The sequence below is a fragment of the Aythya ferina genome (genome assembly GCF_964211825.1).
Source record: "Aythya ferina genome assembly, chromosome: 1".
NCBI classification, from domain to species: domain Eukaryota; kingdom Metazoa; phylum Chordata; class Aves; order Anseriformes; family Anatidae; genus Aythya; species Aythya ferina.
This window is the reverse complement of record NC_140296.1, coordinates 63,582,258-63,602,398: the sequence shown is the minus strand read 5'-3', so window position 1 is coordinate 63,602,398 and position 20,141 is coordinate 63,582,258. Positions and strand designations below refer to the sequence as shown.

The window sequence follows — 20,141 nt, the reverse complement described above, 5'->3', positions numbered from 1 at the left end:
AAATGGGAGAAGTGGCCAGGACCAGGGTCACCAACATGAAGTGCTGCAGTAGAGAGCAGCACAGACCTGAGCCAGCTTTAATCCATACAGTCCAACCTAGAAAAACTAGAGCTATAAAATATTATTAGAAACCTAAACCTTTATTCAAGTGGTGAGCCACTCTGTTATTCCCAGTTGCCATGTCCTTACGGAGACTGAAAGAAAACAAATGTGGGCCAACCCTGAGCAGATAAACTAGTGGCAGCAGACACAAATCAAGCTGAGGTACTCAGCACCTTCTTTGCCTATGCTCACCAGCAAGGTCCCCCTCTGAGAGATGATTCAAGGAGGAGAATGACCAGCAGTGGGTAAGGATTGAATTAGGGATTCCTTGAGAAATCTCAGTGCATTCAAGTCCACCTGACTGACTGCATCCGGGGATGCCACCAGAACTGGCTGATGTCCTTGCTGCTCCCTACCACCTTTGAAAAAACATGAAGATCAGGGAATCCCCAATAAGTAAAGAAAGGCAAACACTCCGTCTATCTCCAGAGAGAGTCGAAACAATGATGCAGGGAATTACAGGCCAATCAGTCTCACTTGGCTTCCTGGAGACTGGAATGAAAAATTACAGAGCAGATCCTCTTGGAAGACATTTCTGGGCACGTAAGCAAAAGAAGATTGGCAACAGTCAACATGGATTTACCAAAAGTAATCATGCCTGACCAAGCCAACTGCCTCCTATGACAAAATGTCTGTATTTGTGGAGCAGTGGATATCATCTACACCACATTTGGCACAGATTTTAACACTGCATCCTACACTATTCTCAAAACCAAGTTAGGATGTCATGACCTGGATGGGTAGGCATGCAAATGTTTAAAAAATTGGCTGGATGGTTGGGTTCAGAGGGAGTGGTTAATGTATTGGGTTCTACCTGGAGCCGGTGACAAGTGGAGTACCACAGGCCCTGAGCAACCTGGCCTGACCTCACAGCTGACCCTGCTGTCAGCAGGAGGTTGGACTAGCAGCCTCCTGAGGTAGCTTCCCACCTGAGTTATTGTATCCTTCTTTGATTTTACAGTGGTCAAGACAACTCATTTAAACACCCACACTGCTACAAAACCACAGCTTTAATGCAGGCATACACTAAAGGGATGTAGTAATACAAACCTTCTGTAAGTCAATGGGACAGGTGCTCCTCAGGCAGGTGTTCTTGAAAGCACTGAGTGTTGGCTTTTATGAGAAGTGCCTGAGGAGCAAAGCTACTGCATTTTCACAGCAACACCTGTACTGGCAAAGGCCAATCAGATTGAAAGGACATAAAGCATATGTCCAAGATGCCTTCCAAAGTTTTGATTATCAATGATACACAAAAAAGAAATGTGAGTTTGATTCTCCAGATTGGGTTTTCTCAAAAATGTCTTAGGAAAAGGCATGCTCTCATTTGTAATTGGAGTGAATCGGATACGGACTTACTGAGATAAAACAGAAAAGGATGCCCTTATTTATAAGGTCATTTTTTTGGACTGAACTACATTTTAACTTTGAAATGTACAGCTCCTAGAAAGCACTATCGATTTATGTATGTGATACCCCTCAATCCTCACGTGCTTTGATCTTTTACCAGCTGCACCTCACGCTGGATGCAAATATCCAATCATACCTTCTACTTTATATTCCACTTTGGGAGCCCTCATAACTTGTGGCAGGTAGCCACAAACTCCACGCTTAGCAAAGGTGACTTACTGGGGAAGAGGAAGGCCCCTTCTGGAGCAGAGATTGGCACGTGCAAGCCCCTGTTTTCAAGGACTGCCACATGCTAAGGGTAGATGGGTAGAAACTGGGTTCTCAATTGGTTTCTGCTCTGACCGTTGGGGCTTCCTTAGTCACATCAACAGAAATCGTTGCTGTCCTTATCAAAATGTGTACAATTATATGTATATAAGTCACAAGCTTATTGTGAGGCCAAAGTAATTTTCGTAAAGCAGCACGGTATCTTCAGACGAAAAGGGCTACAGCTGCAAATGGTTGCTACTATTACCACCCTTCTGCTATTTCGGTCATGTTGGCTCCCGAGATTTTTCGAATCTTTGTTTACTGCTGTTTGTAGCAGTTGCCAAGCAGTTTTTTGGATCTGCTTTTACTGTACCTACCCATGGGTCTGTGCAGCCAAAAAGCAATGCCAGACTGTTTCCCCAGGAACACCGTCCGTAGCACAGACAGAGGGTCTGATTCAGCCCTCTTCCCCAACAATCTCTGTGCCAGGTGTTGGAACAAAGGCCAACCATATAAAAGGAAAGTCATTTAGGAGTGGAGGAAGTGTTGCTATCAGTAATTCTTGGTTGATTTTTCCTCCAGTGCTGATGTTTCTGTAGTGCAGGAAACAGTTACTGAAGGCTACTGACCTTCCAAGTTTTTAATAATTAAGTGACTCTCGAAATAATTTTGACATTCATCCCCTCTAACTTCTTTAACAATGATTCAGTGTGAGCACATACTCTTAGTCTGAACCTCATTCCAATTTATTAATGCTTCAAATTTACAATTCAGCTTACCAAAAATCAAGCGTGTGGAAAGAAATCTTCTCATCATATCCACATTAACATTAGCTTGTGGCCAGGGTCAACAGAGGGCGTGAACGTGTTATTATTACCTCTTCCTCCAGAGCAAAAAGAAAAAGTGCCTGCTGAAGATCAAGCTCCGCAGGCCACACAGCAGCAAAAGACTCAGCAGAACTTCTCCGTTCATCAGAATTTATTGTGCAGAAAATAAAATTGTATTTACAATACCCTGCTCACAATGGGCAGAGAGGTAAATTTAATTTGCAGGAAGACTGTGGAAAATGGATGATTTTGTGGGGAGGGCATAGATCAGATTTCTGGGAGAATGCAAAGAGGTAGATCCTTTGATAAACAGTAGGCTCCGGATCTGAATGAAGAAAAGGATGAGTTTAAAAGGAGAACGAATGAATTTACAATGAAATGTGTCCATAGCATGGAACGTGGGCAATGGTCAAAGGACAGAAAAATAGAGTGAAACGGTATCTCTCAACTCCAGAAAACTTGCATATGGTCTGGAATTTAACTGTAAAAAGGCTTAATTAAAACTAAGGCAACTGTATTTTGCTAACTTCACAACTCCTTTTAAAAATCAGGCTCCAGACATCATAAAACCTATAAAAATGTGTGGAACGATTTTTGGCAAGGAAGAAAACGCTGCAGGATGTCGCAATTTGCTGGGACCACAATCACATTTGCTGGACATCAGTGCCACCCAATTTCATACCTTCCTCTTTGAGCCCGTTAAGGTGATCCAAATGGAAACACCAATCTGAAATAATGCTCCAGCCAAATGTGTATGAGCATCCTAATACGAGAAAAGATGAGGGAGGAAAGTTTTGCAGCAGGATTAAAAAAGAAAGAAAGTATATTTTCATTACTTAATGAAAGAACTGTGATAGCCTGCTTCAGACAGAGTGGCACTAACCATACGTAACCAGATAATTAAACAGAAAGTCACCACAGACAGAGGAGCACAGTATCAAAGCAGTAATGCCAATTCTGCCTGCGCTGCTTTGATGCTGTCAAGCAAACATTTAAGGGAAGGTCTTTGGAGCTAAATTAATCATTTTTAATTACCGCAGTCTTCATTTCAGCACCGTCTCTCCCCTGACTATGCTTTGCACTGTGCGTTTCCAAAAGCGGCTTGTGCCAGCGAGTTAATCCTACGCTGCTGCCTCCCAAAACTAAACGCGATGGGCTGAGATGCTTCGGGGGGCTACCCGCAGCCGCTATTGCCAATCGCTTTTTCCCTTTCCTGATGAAATGCTTGACTTGTCCAGCGTGCTGAACTCATGAAACCCCATGCAACAGCATCCACGGCGAGCCACGAGACGGCGGCTCCGCGCCGGGTCTGTCTCTTACCTTGATGACGAATTTGCGAGGAAGAACCCATCCGCGCCTTATATATTCCTTGAGAAACGCTGCTGTGCTCTTTCACGATTGCATTATGAAGAGAAAAAAAAAAATCTACGCTGTGCTGCGCCCACCCCCCCCCACCACCCCTCACAGACCCTAAAACCCCTCGGTCCCTTCTCTGCTCCGGGAGGCTCCCGGGCTGCCCGCCGCCCCCCGGGGGTCCCGCAGCCGCCTCACCTGTGGGGTCCAGCAGGGCCAGCGGGCCCGGCACGGCCGGGGCGCCCGGAGGAGCCATCCCCCAGCTCCGCACCGGAGCCTCCGCTCCGCCGCTGCCCGCGGAGGGGTGCGGGAGGCACCGGCACCGGCCCCGGCCCCGGGACCGCCCCGGGGGGGAGCCCGGCGGGGGGCGAGGCGGGGCGAGCGGGCGCTTCGCCGAGGGGGGGACCCGAGGGGGGGACTTCCCCGGAGCTTCTTTCCCGTAGGGATGTCCCCGGAGCTTCTTGGGGTCTCTGGTCTTGTCAAGAGCTCCAGGGATGGGGAATCCAGCACTTCCCTGGGCAGCCCGTTACAATGCCTCACAACCCTTTCATAAAGGAAGTTCTTCCTAATATCCAACCTAAATTCCCTCAGCCCATCTCCCTGGTCTGTAAAATGTCCTATCCAGAAGCTGGGACCTCACACAAACTTTTTCAGGTCTGCTCCAAGTGCAGGTCCACCTCCTCTCCGCCTGCACCCTTAATAGATGCAGCTCTTCTTGTCTTTCTGCCACCTTTTTCCCCCAAAACTACCTGTGCACACTCTGAGCAGTTCATTTTCAGGCTGGCCTTTGAGCGTTTTGGGGGGACGGAGGGGCAGGTACTAGATTTTTGTTTGTGCAGTAGTCAATAGCTTCATTCATTACATCTTCTAACCATGTCTCAGGCTTGGCTTCACTTCTTCATTTGTTCTTGGCCTATGGCAGGGGACCAGTTTGTCACCTGGTGGAGATTAGAGTTATAAAGCTTTCCTTTCAGCTTTCCTCTTCCCTTTAAAAAAAAATAATCAATACCAAACAGAAATAAAATATCACAGCAACCATAAATATTAATAAAATGAATTTAAAAAAGTAGGAATCTTTGAGATATAGGTTAAGGTAGGCATAGGCTAAGACAGGCAATGCCAATAGTGAAGACATATCGCAAGGCTGTTCCTTTTCTTAAAGAGTATCTATCAATTTCTCAGCCTCACTGTTTCTCTCCTTACATCTTATTTTTCATTCCCACAATAGATCCTGCTGCTTGTCCTGCTGCTACACAGGAGCTGCTGGCTGCTGCTCTTAGTGTTACCGACTGCAGGGAGGTGTGAGGTCTTTCAGAAAGAGTCTAGGAACAGCTGAGAAGAAACAGCCACCAGCCACTGCATTGTCTGCTGTTCCTTTTGCAGGACTTGTCCCTACTTTTTCAGTCTTTCCCAGATTTCCCCAGGAACTGTTTACATAAAAGGAGACAACTTTCTCAGATACCGCTCCTAGTCTATGAAGTCAAGTAAGCCAGGAGCTCAGGCCAAGCATAAACTATGTCCACTCTGAGTCAAAGCCACATTTTTCTCTTTGTGTCCTCTAACCTGGAGGGCTTGAAGGCTGTAGTCTGTGTAGAAAAGAGAAAAATGAGGATAAATGTATTATTTGTTCTACGTATTGATTACTAATTATTAACAGAAATTAATGAAGTCATGAAGACAGAAGAGGTGATGGTACAAATGAAACATTTCTTCTAGTGAAAGTGAGAGGCAGAAGAGTGATAACAAAGCCTCAAAAGCTAGTATAGCCCCTCAGCTTCAGGGGTGGTTTTGGACAGAGATTTCCATTAACATTAACAGGAAGGACTGTGGAAAATGTCCATTCCCCAGCCATAGTTTGGAAAAAATATATCTGAATGCAGAATGTATTCTTGGGTGTGATGGGCAATAGCTTTTTCTACCAGCAGCCACCGAACAGACACAACAGCCCAATGGGAAGTTGTTTTCGACTTCTTTTCAGTAAACAGAAATGATCTTATAAAATGTTTTAAAAATAAGTTGATTATGGAAAATAACCTTTGATTGATGACTCATATGTTTCACTGTAAATTTCAGGAGAGTCAAAAATAGATCTGGTCCTAAAGTCCTGGATATCAGAGGGCAAACATTAGGAAACTATGGGAAAATGATTGGTGAGACTGCCTGGACCTAGGTACTCAAGCATTTGAATGTGGAAGAATCATGGAATTATTTTAAATCCAATGTAAAAAATAACATGTAGCACTCTCATCCCCTAAAAAAAAAGTAGAACAGCTTCAGAACAGCTATAGACGTATTGGATATGTAACTACCTGAAAGAGGATATTGAAGTAGTGAGTGAACCTATAGGAAAGAAAATAGGTGAGCTACATCCTGCAGGGCAGGAACTGCAGAACCAGGGAGAAAGAATGGATATAAATCTAGCTGAGCCTGATGTTGCAAAGAAAAATATAACAGATAACCAAGAATTCTTCAATTATATAAATAACTGTGATTCAAATAAGGGAGATGTATGACCGCTAGATGCTGAGGATAGGATGAAGAATGAGGCTGCTTCAAATCTTGGATGAACACATTGACTCAGTTTTCAATCAAAAAATTATTCCTATGAGGGTAATGGTAGAGAACCCAAAGCAAGCAGGAATAATGTAAATGACATTAGCAGAAGTGAAGTAGAAGCATAACTTAGGTTGTTTCCTGTGGCAGGCCCAGGAAAATTGCACCCCACAAGTTTCAAGAATTGGTAGATATCTTCTCAAGCCCTTAGCAATGTTTTCAGTGAATCAGGTAAGCTGGAAGTGAAGCTCTATCACTGGAGAACAGGAAACCTCTCCCACAAGAAGGCAGAGGAGGTGAGAACAGCAACTCCATGCCCCATTGATTTGACTAGGAAAAGTCTTACAGGCAAGTGAAAAATGTGTTCAAATCCAGTGTCTTTCATCAAAGCTAGAGTACGTCAAACTGACAAAATCTTTGATAAGGTAAGTAATTCCTGAGGCAAAAGGAAAGCAGTGAAGCAAATCTGTCTGGATTATGCGCAGCATTTGGTGGAGTCCTTCAGAGAAAATGGCTTAACTTGGAGCAGCCAAGTACAAGTACAGTTCACCCATCAGGTGTGGAGATTGCTAAAGGGGAGCCAGGATAGTGAAAGAGGCAGGCTGCCTGGGTACACCTCAGGGACCAATCTGAAGGCAAGATCTCTGGAACTGGGTTTAAGGTATATATGTGTTTATCGTCACAGAATAAGAGCATCATAAAATGCTTTGGGTTGGAAGGAACCTGTAAAGATCATCTGGTTCACACCCCTCAGTAGGGACAGCAACACCTCCCACTAAATCAAATTGCCCAAAGCCCCATCCAACCTGGCCTTGAGCAATTGAATTAACAATTCTAGGGATGGGGCATCTGCAGCTTCTCTGGGCAATCGCCACCCTCTTAGTGAAGAACTTCTTCCTAATGTTTAATCTAAATCTAACCTCTTTCAGTTAAAACTATTACTCCTGGTCCTATTGTATTGGGTTTATGTGGCAAAAAGGACCCCACAGTGGAACAGGGGCAGAAAGTGACCATGAAGGAGTAGTGGAGAGAAAGCATCATGGACTGACCACAGCCCCCATTCCCTGTTCCCCTGTGCCATTTGGGGGAAGGAGGTGGGAGAGAATAGGTGGGGGGAAGGTGTTTTTAAGTTTGTTTTTGTTTGTTTGTTTGTTTGTTTCTCACTGCTCTAGCTTGTTAGCAATAGGTAATAAATTTCATTAATCTCCATGTGCTGAGTCTGTTTTGCCTGTGACGATAATTGTTGAGTTATCTCCCTGTCCTTATCTCAACCCTTGAGCCATTTTTATTGTATTTTCTTCTTCTTTCCCTTTTAGGATGCGGAGTGGGAGAGCACAGCTGTGGTGGAGCTCAGCTGCCCAGCGGAGTAAAACCAACACACCGATCACTACACTCTCTGAAAAAGAGTCTCTTCCAATCTTTCTTGTAGACCCCTTTAGGTATTAGAAGGTCGCTATAAGGTCTTTCTAGAACCTTCTCTTCTCCAAGCTGAACAACCCAAACTCTTCACAGGAGAGATGCTCCAGCCTCGTGGACCTCTTCTGGACTTGCTCCAACAGGTCCATGTCCTGTTTGTGCTGAGGACCCCAGAGCTGAATGCAACACTTCAGGTGGGGTCTCACAAGAGTAGAGCAGAGGGGGACAATCACCTCCCTTGCACTGCTGGCCACGCTTCTTTAGATGCAGCCCAGGATGCAGTTGGCTTTCTGGGCTGCAAGCGCAAGCTGCCAGCTCATGTTGAGCCTCTCATCAACCAACACCTCCAGGTCCTTCTCCTGAAGGCTGCTTTCAATCTATTTTCCACCCAGCCTGTGTGTGGGCTTAGGATTGGCCTGGCCCACATGCAGGACCTTGCACTTGGCCTTCTTGAGCTTCATGAGGTTCACACAGGTCCACCTCTGAAGCCTGTCAAGATCCCTCTGGATGGCATCCCTTCCCTCCAGCATGTCAAGCACAGCACACGGCTTGCTGTTGACAGCAAATTTGCTGAGGATGCAATATCCACCAGGTTTGTGTTGATCGCACGTTTCATAAGGGTCAACAGCTGTAAGCTGGAAGAGGGTAGATTTGGATTTGATATAAAAAATATTTCACGATGAGAGTGGTGAGGCACTGGAACAGATTTCCTCAAGAAACTGTGGCTGCCCCATCCCTGGAGGTGTTCAAGGCCAGGCTGGATGGGGCTTTGGGCAGCCTGCTCTGGTGGGAGATGTCCCTGCCCATGGCAGGGGGGTGGAACTGGGTGGGCTTTAAGGTCCATGCCAACCCAAGCCATTCTGTGATTCTATGATTACTGAGGACTATGGACGTGGGAACATATTAGCATATTAAAAATGTGATGAGGTGGAGTTTACACACTTAGAAACTAACTTTTATTGCAACTTTGGAGTCTCACCAGTTCAGTGAAACTGAGGAGGGATCTGTGAACCACTGACAGTACTTGCAGTACTTGCAAGACTCCAGTTCAAGGACTGCTAAACAGATGTGTTCTGTGATGTTATTTAATAATTGCTAATTAGTTCAATGCACTGTAAGTCTGGTCGAAATTCATTTATTTTTATACTTCTGGTTGTCTTTAAAGCCAAAAGGGTTTTTTGTTGTTGTGTGTTTTTTTTTGTTTTGTTTTGTTTTTTTTTGTGTGGGTGTTGTGTTTTGTTTTTTCTCCCTAATTTTGTGTGTAACTTGGACCTGAATTTTCTTAATTAATATTTTTTTTTTTCAGATCTTTGTTTCTTAGATGTCTGGCTTATGTACTTGCTTACATGTAAAAATTAAATAATTTGCTAGATCTGTGCCCAGAAGTCCCCATGCTTCAAGGGCAGGCTGGCGAGAGTGTTAAGAGTTTTTCCAGAGACTGTGTCTCATGAAGCATAGATAATTGTCAGGATAATGTTTGCATTCTCACCTAAAATGTTCCCTGTTGGTAGAGGGCCCGAAGGCCTCCACAATGACCTTGATTTCTCCTACTCCTTTCCTGTGGCACACTACAGCTTTGAAGGTTTTTGTTTCCCATCCTACAGATCATCTTTATACTGGTGAATGTTTTGGAGATGATGTTGGTGACACATGAAATTTGTATCCTGTGGGTTCATGAACTTTCCTCTTTATTTTAAACTAACACAGCCTGTTTGGTTATTCCTCACAGGTCATGTTTTCTAGGCTAGTGGACTTTCCTATTGCTTTCCCCTTGTCTTTGTGTCATCACAGACTGTGAAGGCCATTCCTTTCTTAAAGGATGATGCTCAAAGGCTGGGCAATATTCAAGATCACTTTGAACTCACAGCCTGTCTACCAGCATACTTTTTCCAACATACTCAACAGTTTCTCCCAGGTTTACGTCCTCCACAAATTTAATACGCCCTCTATCCCATCACAGCCATCAGTGATAATAGAGTGGTATCATACAGTGGAAGCACCTCAGCACTTTCCATCTTCCAGGACTGCTTGCGGGCATGACACTCCAGCTACTTTTTTCATCCCTTCTGTACTATTGTAATTTAGACTGTTTCTCTGTAGAAAGGTCTGGTTTGGTACTAAGTCCTATTATATCAGCTTCTTTCTCTCATGAGTTATTTTCTCAGTAGCCCCTTTTGGAAATCCATTGTGGGCTTTTGTTGGTGGTGGCAGTGTCTTTGAGGAAAGATTGTTTATTTGTTTTTAATAAAGTTCAAAGCACAAAACCCAGCTTTTTTCCATGACTTTTGCTCTCAGCAGGAGTTTATTTCTTAAATGATCCTGATGCTCCTAATTCTTCACCCTAATAGTCAGAGTGCGTTTGTATTCCTCGAAAAGTTTAGGGCTCGTCCCCACCTCCCATTATTTGAACCCCTAATTGAAAACCAGTAAAGCAGTCATCGCTGAGGCTAAATTCAGGGCTCTTAATAAGCCAGCTCACCCACTGATATGGGATTATGACCATGAGGTAAGAAAAATTCCTTTGTTCATAATTTATAAATGGTATTTATTGGCACAGTTACTGGCACGGTCCCTCTATGAATACATTGCTGTAATTCAGCTGGGCATTCTAAGGAAATCATGCAGGAAGCGAAGAAAGGTCCAGGATAAGTAACCATGAGGTAAACAGTCATTGGCTATTAAAAGAAAATTGCTGGAGAATTCACTTCAAAAAACCTGCTTCCTGGCTCCAGCCAGTTTCCAAGGTGTATTTTGTTGTGGTGTGTTGTGTTTTCACTAGCAGGAGATTTAAAAGGCTGTCAGCCTAAAAAGGGATTCAAAAAGGTACAGCTGTATATAACAGTGTTTAGAGGTATCCAAGATAAATGAATGACACACAGGTACATGTGTGTCATAAGGGGAGTTAATTGCCTTCCATAGGCTTTTCATCCATCAATTTATGCAGTCAGTTTGCTAACTCTATCAGCTTTTAGGATTCACGGCATTTTCTGACAAGGGGTTCCACAGACATCTGTATGCCACGTGAAGAAGTGGGATGTCTCAATGGGGGTGAGAAGCAAACTGAAAAGTGCTAGGAAAAAAAAAAAAAAAAAAAAAAAGGCAAGTTAAATGTCAGGTGTATTTAGAGCCATAGGAGAATGAACCTGAGGAAAGGTACGTTGCCCTTACAAAGAAAAACACTTGCTACATGATACCAAAAGCCATTGGATGTCTACCTCTGCAAGATGATTAGTAGAAGTGTGCTCGCAATGCAGCAATGATAGCACATCAGAAGGGGGACCAAGCAAAAAAATGAAATCACTTAATTTGTCCTGTGAACTGTTACATGAATTTGTGCATGGGTAAAAGTGTATACATATGGCTGTATCTCTATCAGTGCAATCAGAAATGGATCATCAGTTTTTGGAATGCGTGTTACAGGAACTCCTCTGGAAAATGTGGCTTAAATTTCAAAATTATCTATTCCATTGTTGAAAGAATAAATCAACCTGAAATGCAGATGTGGTACTGGTATTTTTTTAAAAAGCATAATTTCAATTACATTTCTAAGTAGTAAACATAAAGTTTGATTAATTATTTTGCCTGTCTCAAAGCATCTTCAAAAATTCCTTTAGCAGCACAGTGAATTGTACTATTCATTGATTTTTTTTTTTAATTTATTTTTTTAAGTCCAAAAGTAAATGAAGCATCCTGCACCTATCCTCTATCATCTAGTGCCACATTTAGTCAAGGTGCCCTTCTTGTCTGCTGGAGCAGACACTGTTAAAGTCACAGACAATGCACAAAGCAGTCCCAGTGATGGAAAAGAACTCCTTGCTCCTCTCTCTGCCCGTGCAAAGTTGTTTCCTCTAGTATGTGCTCAACAGCTTTGTTCAGTTCAGATTTAAAGTCTCAGTTACAAGGTTCTCCTCCTTACCTCGACAGGCTGTTTGACAGTTTACCTGCTACTGAGGAGAGCCAAGAGGCAAGTTCCACACCAAGAACCCCTGTAAGAATTGTAATTTACAAGCTTGACCTTTAATTTTAAAAGGAAAGATGATGCTCCATTCTCTGCTGATACCTCTGTGGGGAAGAAAGTATTCAATTAAACGTTAAAATGCTGTTACTTCATCTTCCAAATTCCTAGCTCGGTTCATGATGGCAACACAAAGGAAGGGCAACAGCCTGGTTTATTTCTTCTGCTTGATTTGAAAGTACCAGAATTAATGGTGCTTGTGATGACATGGGCTGCCTGTGGAGATACGGAGAGATGGAGGGTTGAAATAAAAAAAGGTGACGGGTTTTAAAATGCATTCTCTACTTTCAGGGCCAAGACACTTTCAGCAGCATTTTAGAGTTCTCCAGTCACTTTGTTTTGTAAAATAGTAAATTATCAGTAACAGAGAGTTAAAAGGAGCTGGTGGACCATGACTCGCTGCCAGGCAGGTTTAACCATCCAGGAGATGGACTATGGCTTAGCAATCCGGGTAGAGGACAAAAGATGCAGAGCCCAAAACATTTCACTAAGGGAAAAAATGTGCAGAAGAAAACTACATTTGGAAAATTTAAAAAGTGTTTTCATTCCCCCCGTCTCTTTTTCACAGCTTTAAGGCTCTCATATCTCATATCTTAGAGGTCTTTTCCAACCTAAATGATTTCATGATATGCAGAGGAGTTAAAGGGAACACTTCACACAGGTACATCTTCCTCTGTCCCCCTGATCTGAGTTGTCAGAGGGAAAGAGATTCTGTGAAGGTGTCCTCTTCTGATGCTAATGATAGTAATACACTTGGTCTAGGAAGCACGCATCACTTTTAGGTTACTTCTGTCCCCCATTTTTGTCTCCTTCAATTGTCTGTCATAGACGTTTCTCTCATACATCGATTTTTTCCCCCTAACAAAGCTGCATCTTCCCTTTCTGTGGATTCCCACAGACAGAGCCCTTCGGACGCTGGATGCAAGAGGCTGGGTGGAGATGAAGAGGATGTTCCTGAAGGACCCTGCCCATCCCACAGAATTTAAGTGGCAGGAGGAGGACAAAATCAAAGCCCTTCTGTCTCACTCACTCTCTTTCATGCAGAACTGCCTGCTGCCCTGGAAGAAAGCCCTGCTGATATTGGCAGAGGTGCAAGGGAGCTGAAGGGTGACAGTCCGGTGAGGCAGCTCAAAAGGCGACCAAGTGACTAGAGAGCTGCTCAGGAGGACTTTCAAAGTCTCTGGGAGGGCACCCTCAGAAGACAGACACTTTTTAATTAGCTGCTTTATTTCTCCTCAGCAAACAAGGTACAGCATTAGATAGAGGGGAAAAAAATAAAATATTTTTTTTAAATGTATTTTTTTGCCTATGCATGCTTGAAAACAGATAAGAAAAACAGGCTGAGAGCAGAAAATCAGCCTTCCCATCATGCACTTTTTCAGTGCCAGCAACAAAAGTGGTTAAAAGTAGACTGAGAGGGAAAAATCTATCAGCTTCTGTGGGCTGTAAGCACCGACACGCTTGGGGAGGTACATGTGCATCATTCTTGATTTCATGGACTTTTAAAGAGACAAAATAGGTTATATGTGGAGGTGAGCTGGCTGTTCACGGTACACAGATACCTTGGTAAGTGAGGCACTTCTTTTGCCTCACAGACTGAGAATGACCATTTATATCTGATATTGCATTAACTTTGTCCACTCATGTTTCAACAAACTTAAACTTATTAAGTAGCTGTGATGGCTTTGCACACAAGGTCTCCTACAGTTCTGATTTCCTTCCCAGATTTTGATCAAGACGTCATTTTTCAGGTTGTTCCCCTTAGCCACAGCATCTGCTTGGTTGCAGCATAAATGCAACAGATATTCCTGAATTCCTGGCCCTTGTTCTTAAAGTTCTAATTCTGTGATCAGTTACCTACAAATCAAACTTCTGTTTATGTTGATGAGATAAATGAAGCTGTAAGAAACCTAATATTTTAATAAATAACCTCCAAGAAAACACTATTGAATATTTATTTAGGCTAATATTTATGTATCTTTCCCTTTCCAAGAGCAGCCTGGAGACTCTTGGTTTGTCTATTTGGAGAAAAGGAGGCTACGAGCTGACCTCACTGCTCCCTACAACTTCCTGAGGAGGGGAAATGGAGAAGAAGATGCTGGTCTCTTCTCCTTCCTGTTTCGTGAAATATTCTGTTCTGTTCTCTTCTCTTCTTATTCTCCATTTCCACTTGCATAAAGCCTTCAGCGCTGGCCTTGTTGCATGTTGAGATTTCAGGTCTTAAATCTGACTGTTTCAGGAATTAAGATGTTTCCTCACCTCTAGTGTCATTGGGAGGGATAATGAAGGGCATAAGGACGGGAGGAAAAACACTGCAGAGACAGCGTAGGAGAAAGATCCATCTTCAGAAAGGGAATGGTTCCTGAGAACTGGTGCTGGCAGGAGTGCATCACTTGCTCATCCTCCGTGGCAGCAGCAGCCTGAAAGCATCAGGGTTTTATAATACAAAAACTAAGCCCAAAGAATACAGAGCAGTGGAACAGGGTGCAGGTGAGATGTTAAAAAAATACCTGGTGAATGAAATGCAATTGCACATAGCTAAAGCTGTCACACTGGCATTACTCCCCTCTATGGGAGTATCTATTTCTATTTAAATATTTATACAGACAGGCTCATGCACCCTATTAGAACATGCTGTTGGATTCATAAAGGCATGAGCTGTATCACACATCCCCATCCTTAGTGGGGCTCAGCACCAGTAGGATATTTTACTGTAGCTATTTGAAAATTTTTGAATTTACATTGACCCTTTCCCTGTGAATTGATCTTAAGGTCTATGCATATGTGTGTTACCATAATTAATCCTAAAGATGTAATTTAATACAAGAAATAAGCCATTCATTTGATCTATTCTCACTGATCTATTTTTGTGGTGTGTGGTCAGGCACCTCTCTTCGATGGTTTCCAATGTTTGTGGCATGGGATCATTGCCCCAGAATGAAGGAACGAAGGATTTCCCCTCGGATTACTGCCTCAGTGTTGTTGTATGTCCTCAGCCTCGTGTTATGCCCACACAGGGACAAGGAGACAAAAGACTTCCCAGGATGGCACTGAAGTCCCTTGCCATGATGGTGGGGAGCTGATGGCTCCTGAACCCAAGGCTTCAGCCCCCTTTGCACAAACATACCTGCTCCTGCCCACGTGCCCACCTTGCCTAGGAAGATAAGCCTTTTAAGATAAACGTGAATAACAATTTGACATAGCTCTTACAATGCTTGCTCATCAATGTTTGAGTTTATACAGAGGTAAGCTGTTTCTTGAACATTTATGCAAACAAAATTTCACCTGCACAAAGGTTATGAACAACCTATAATAAAAGTAACATAATTAGCATAGCCTAGACATTCAGTTATAAAGAATAAATATTTCTGAGTCTGAATTATTTTTGGTCTTATTCTAGTAAAATCAAACCAACAAACCTTGAAATGGGAACTTTGCATTAAATCTGAATTGCATCAGCATTCATAAAAGTGAATTCTGGCTTTGCGGAGGGACTTTTAGGGAGGGACTCAGTTTTATGGCTCCCTGTATCTGCTGGGCTGCACAGGACAAAGAGGAGACAGGGGACCTGGCTGCTGCTTGCTGCATTTGAGTTAAACAGCTCTCCACGTGCTATGTATGTGTTTCATTTTAAATAATAGTTACCCCGAGGTCCAAATGAGTCAGTAGATGTGATCACACCTACTAATACACAGCGGCTCATTGCAAGTGCTATAGGTGGTTACTGCTTTCTCCTGTAATAATACTTCCAAAAGGGCTTTCATTTGGCTGTTAAGTTTTAATTCATGTTCTTTCAAGTAAAGGCATTTTTCTCTCCACATAAATCCTTTAGTAATAACGAAGTTTACTGATCCACTTTATAATCCCTGGAGGGCTTTCTGAGCAGAGATTACTGATGTACTTTTCCAAAGTTACTTTTTAGTCGCTTGGGAGCACTTATATCCTAAACCAAGTCTGCTTGTATGGACCTTGATTTTACATTTCCTTTGCATCCAAATTCCTGCTGAGCATAATGCCAGCCTGGCATGCTCAAGGGACATGGCATGAGACCCAAGGGCTCTCCATCCTGACAGTACACTTAGCATAATTTAAGATATTGAGCCTGGCCCTTCTTACATCTGTAGGAAGCTTTTATGCATGATGTCAGAATCTGGCACAGTTGAGGTTAGCAAAGTCAAACGAGCTAGGCCTGAAGTCACAGTCTTTGGAAAATTCACAAATTCACACAATTGGGGAAAAAAAAATAAAAAAATAAATTAAAAAAAAGGAAATATTCAGGGTATGCAGACTAAAATTAAACACAAGTTTCCTGAACACACCAGCTAAGCTGGAACCCCAACAGAATTCATTCATAATCTACAACATGAATATGAGAATTATTTAATATCAACATAAAGAAATAGTGTGATGCTTAAAGACCTCGGTTTGGACAAGCTCCATTCCCAGTCATTGTTTCATAGCTATATGTTAAATCTCTTCACAGATTCCTGGCAATTCTTCCTTCAAATCCTGTACTAATGTTTTCAGAGGCAGATAGCTGAGTGCCACGGGGCTACTGTCAACACCATTAATGGTTGGTACACCATTAATCCACATCCTTCGTGGCCCTTGACAGAGGCATCTTGCCTGCAGCCATTTAGGATGTACCTAAATCTTGGAGAATGGCATTGCTACAGACCACTCTTTGTGATCCTTCCTCAAACTCCATGCACACTGCGTAACAGTCCCTGGGCTGTTTCCAAGGTTTGAATTCAACTTGGGCAGAACTTGTATGATCATCAACTTATGGACAAACACCTCTATTAACATGGGTTGAACTACTGTGTAAATGTTACCTCTATCAGCTTTCTGCTGGGCTCATGTGCATGGTGTTTGTCCATGATGAACACAAGGCCACTTTCCATTCCACTGGGAAAAAGGATAATAAATTTTAAAAATGATAATAAAGCAATATAAGCCACGGAAATATAGCAAGAACTGAGACCAACATTCCTGCTATAATGAAAGCAATTTTTGAAAGTGGTCAAATAAAAAAGGCACATCATTCTAATTCTTGATGCATGTAGGTTGTTCTTTCTGTACACAAGTATTTAATAACTTTAATTACTACAGAATCCTCATAAATCTAGAGAACTTCCACACTGTTCAACAAAACCATCTTAATCAGTCTGGAAGATTATGGCCACCTGTTGACAACAAACCTTAATCTTACCCAGCTTTTAGAGACTTTTAATTATCAGCAAACAATTCCCATGCATGCAGGTGGGTGTTCAGTTCTGCTTTGGACATAAATGCCTACCATTCCTTTTGCCCTTTTAACTACAGTGCACCATAAATAAGCACTAGGCATTCCCTTCCTAGAGCACTTTGTTCCATTTTTTACTTCTTACTTAGATTTTTTTTTTTTAAACGAGAAGCTACTTGCTGATTTATGAGACGTTGTTTTTTTACTGTGTATAAAATTTCCTGCTATACGACATCCAATATTTCCCTACCAAACAAAAGGCATCAGGTCTTTAATCTTAATATTATCTCCTCGTGTATTTATGCATGGCAGTTGTTTGTGGGGACCTCTATCCTTTCCATTTTGATGAATGACACTTTTAGGAGATCATCACGGTGAGTCTGCGGTATATGTGCTGTTCATGCAGCACCCAGCATCTCCTGGCTTCCATATGAGGGAGGATAAAAGACGGGCTGGGACCTGGCTTTTGAGGGTCGAAGTCTTAAAAGAAAGGAGAAACACAAGTGGAAAGAAAAGAAATGGGACACAAACACCCCAGTGGGGTCAGAGGGTGGCCATGTCCGGCCTACTCAAGAGAGTTTTGTTATGCTTTTCTCCTGACTTGCTCTGGAAATGTGTCTGAAGCAGTCATGCTGCCTACAAGTATTTTGGGGGATGCCCCTGGGAAGGGTCCTACGGGAGCAAGAGGCTGAGGCAAGGCTGAGGCAAAGGAGGAAGAAAGCGAGAGGAAGGATTTAGGGATAGCAGGGAGGTCGGCAGCAAACGAAGCGGCTTTTTAGCTCCTCAGATAGCGACCATGCTTTCAGCAAGACATAAACTGACCCTAACCTTGTGGTGACTTTGCAAATCAAAGATAATTCTTTAATTAATTGCACAGTGAACAAGAGAGAAATGGATGCTTCTTTTCTATAATGATGATGTGCATCTGGTGGTGCTCTCCTGCTGCCTGAATAAATGGCAGGCCCAGCATTGTGGCGCTCCGGCGGGGCTTCTGCAATCGGATTACCTCCCCTCCTCCACTGGGCATCGCAGAGCACTCGCTCCTAATTGTGATCCGATCTGATTACTGACCGTGGCTTCTGATCATGCTCCATCCCTTCCCTCATCTGCTTTTCATCTTCTGCATCGCCTCTCTGTAATCGTGACAGACCTGCCTCAAGGCCCCAGGCTATTTCCTATCGGCTTTGGGCGCAAGAGCTTGGGGGATTTTGACAGCTCTGCTTTTCCTAGTGCCATTTCTCTCTCTCCTGAAGCCCTGGCTAGCTGAGATGTGACACTGGCCAAAAACAGGAGCAGTTTCTCTAGGTGCTGGTGGCCCGAGCACTGCCTCCAGGGATGAGGGCCTTGAACCAGCATGGCCTGCATGTGAGGATGCTCTTCACATGGCTCAGCAGGGCATCCCATGAAGATACCATACTCTGCTTTCTAAAAATGCTCACGCCAACCATGCAAGCAGCCAGACAGGACTGCCTCGGAGTCCCTGAAGTAAATGCATTTCTTGTTTAACATCTGAGGAGTCAGCCAGCCCTCCTTGCCAGGAAGATGATTAGGCCATCATCTGGGGGCTGGAGCAGAAGAAAGGACTAAATGAAAGAGATGATAAATCCATCTATTCATATTACAGGTCATGAAAGGGGAAGAGCTGGCAAGCACCTGGCATGTAAAAGGCTGGTCTGCAAGTTGGGAAACAAGAAAGAACAGAGCTTGGCTGGAGCTGGACTTCTCTGGCAGAGCAAAGAGACCCCATATCCTGAAGCACCACATGTATCCTGCCCAGTTATATGGCAAATACTGAATAAAAATAAAATTAATTTTGGCTGTGTTACATGTTCAGCTGTATACCCTGTAGCAGCCAGCCCTGAGCTGTGGTGCCGCATACAGCAACACCACTGGAAATTTCGGAAAGGGAAACTGAACACCAAGTCTGTATTGCTGCTATCGATTACTTTGCTTTCATTTATAAATAATGCCTGGGTGCTTAGGTTGCCAGTTAGGATTTCTAAGACTATCGGGGGTGATATCTCATTCCTTTAGAAAGACCTGGTTTAATGTGTTATACACCGTAAGCAGTGCCACTGCAGGAAGAGGCAATACAGCCAGAGAGCCAGAATTGCTCACATGGGAAAAAAAAATGAGTTCTTATTCTGTATCAGGAGGAATCTGAGATCTTGTGTCCTTTTTCCCAGGTGAAAACAGAGATAACTATCTCTGAAAGTCAGTCGCCAAGAGGCTGAAAGAGGTTACGTAGGGAAATGCTGAAGTTTTGAGCTATGGTCCCAGAGCCATATTGACCAAACTGAAAAAGCAAATCCATGCATCCTGACGAGTCCTGATACAGGAGCTAGTGCTTAGCAAAGTACATATCTGATGTGGGAATACACAGGACATCCACTTCTACCTGGGCACACCCAAACATACGTGCAATGTTCAAGGACCAGCGAGCTTGGTTGATACGAAGGGAATTAAGTACAGGTGTTTGCTGTGCTGCTATAGAAGAAAATCCTCCAAGCAGCTGACTTGCCTGTCAAAATCCAGATAGTGTTGGCCCCTTTGAAATGGAGACTCCCTAAAGTGAGATTTCTGACATTCTCTCACAATCTAAAATAGACACCAAACTCCTGTTTCTACAGTCTCTTTGTTATGAATAATTGTAAGGTCCTTTTCTTTCGCAGGTTATTGCTAGCCAATATGCAGATAATGTATCTGTCCGTGTAGGTTCATGTCTCATGTCTGTAGGTTCAGCCTTGTGTGGTAACTGTGCCTGCAATGCAGGGATGTTCTTCCACTGGTTTGTGAGGAAGAATGTTGCCTGGAAAAGCCCTGCTTAACCCATGTTTTAGTCAATGAATGAATGGAGGTCTCTGAAAACAAGTTATTTCCCTCCTTTCTTTCCCTCCAGGGGTTTTTTATCCTTGTTCTATCCAAGCTGAGATTTGTGCAGTTGTGCTGCCTACCAATCCCCTCTAATAACATT

General features: G+C 43.2%; 1 protein-coding gene across 6 annotated transcripts in view; it reads right to left on the bottom strand.

The window, feature by feature from the left end:
* The window catches only part of TMEM255B (transmembrane protein 255B), a 67,861-nt gene extending 63,610 nt beyond the window's left edge, over positions 1 to 4,251 (bottom strand). For all 6 annotated transcript variants that reach the window (XR_014685401.1, XM_084495674.1, XM_084495675.1 and 3 more), the window contains exon 1: positions 4,137 to 4,251. Coding sequence is in view for 5 of the 6 variants with exons in the window: in XM_084495674.1 (XP_084351800.1) it covers positions 4,137 to 4,194 (58 nt within the window). In the remaining variant the exon portion in view is untranslated. The remainder of the gene's footprint in view (positions 1 to 4,136) is intronic.
* Between the last annotated feature and the right edge of the window lie 15,890 nt (positions 4,252 to 20,141).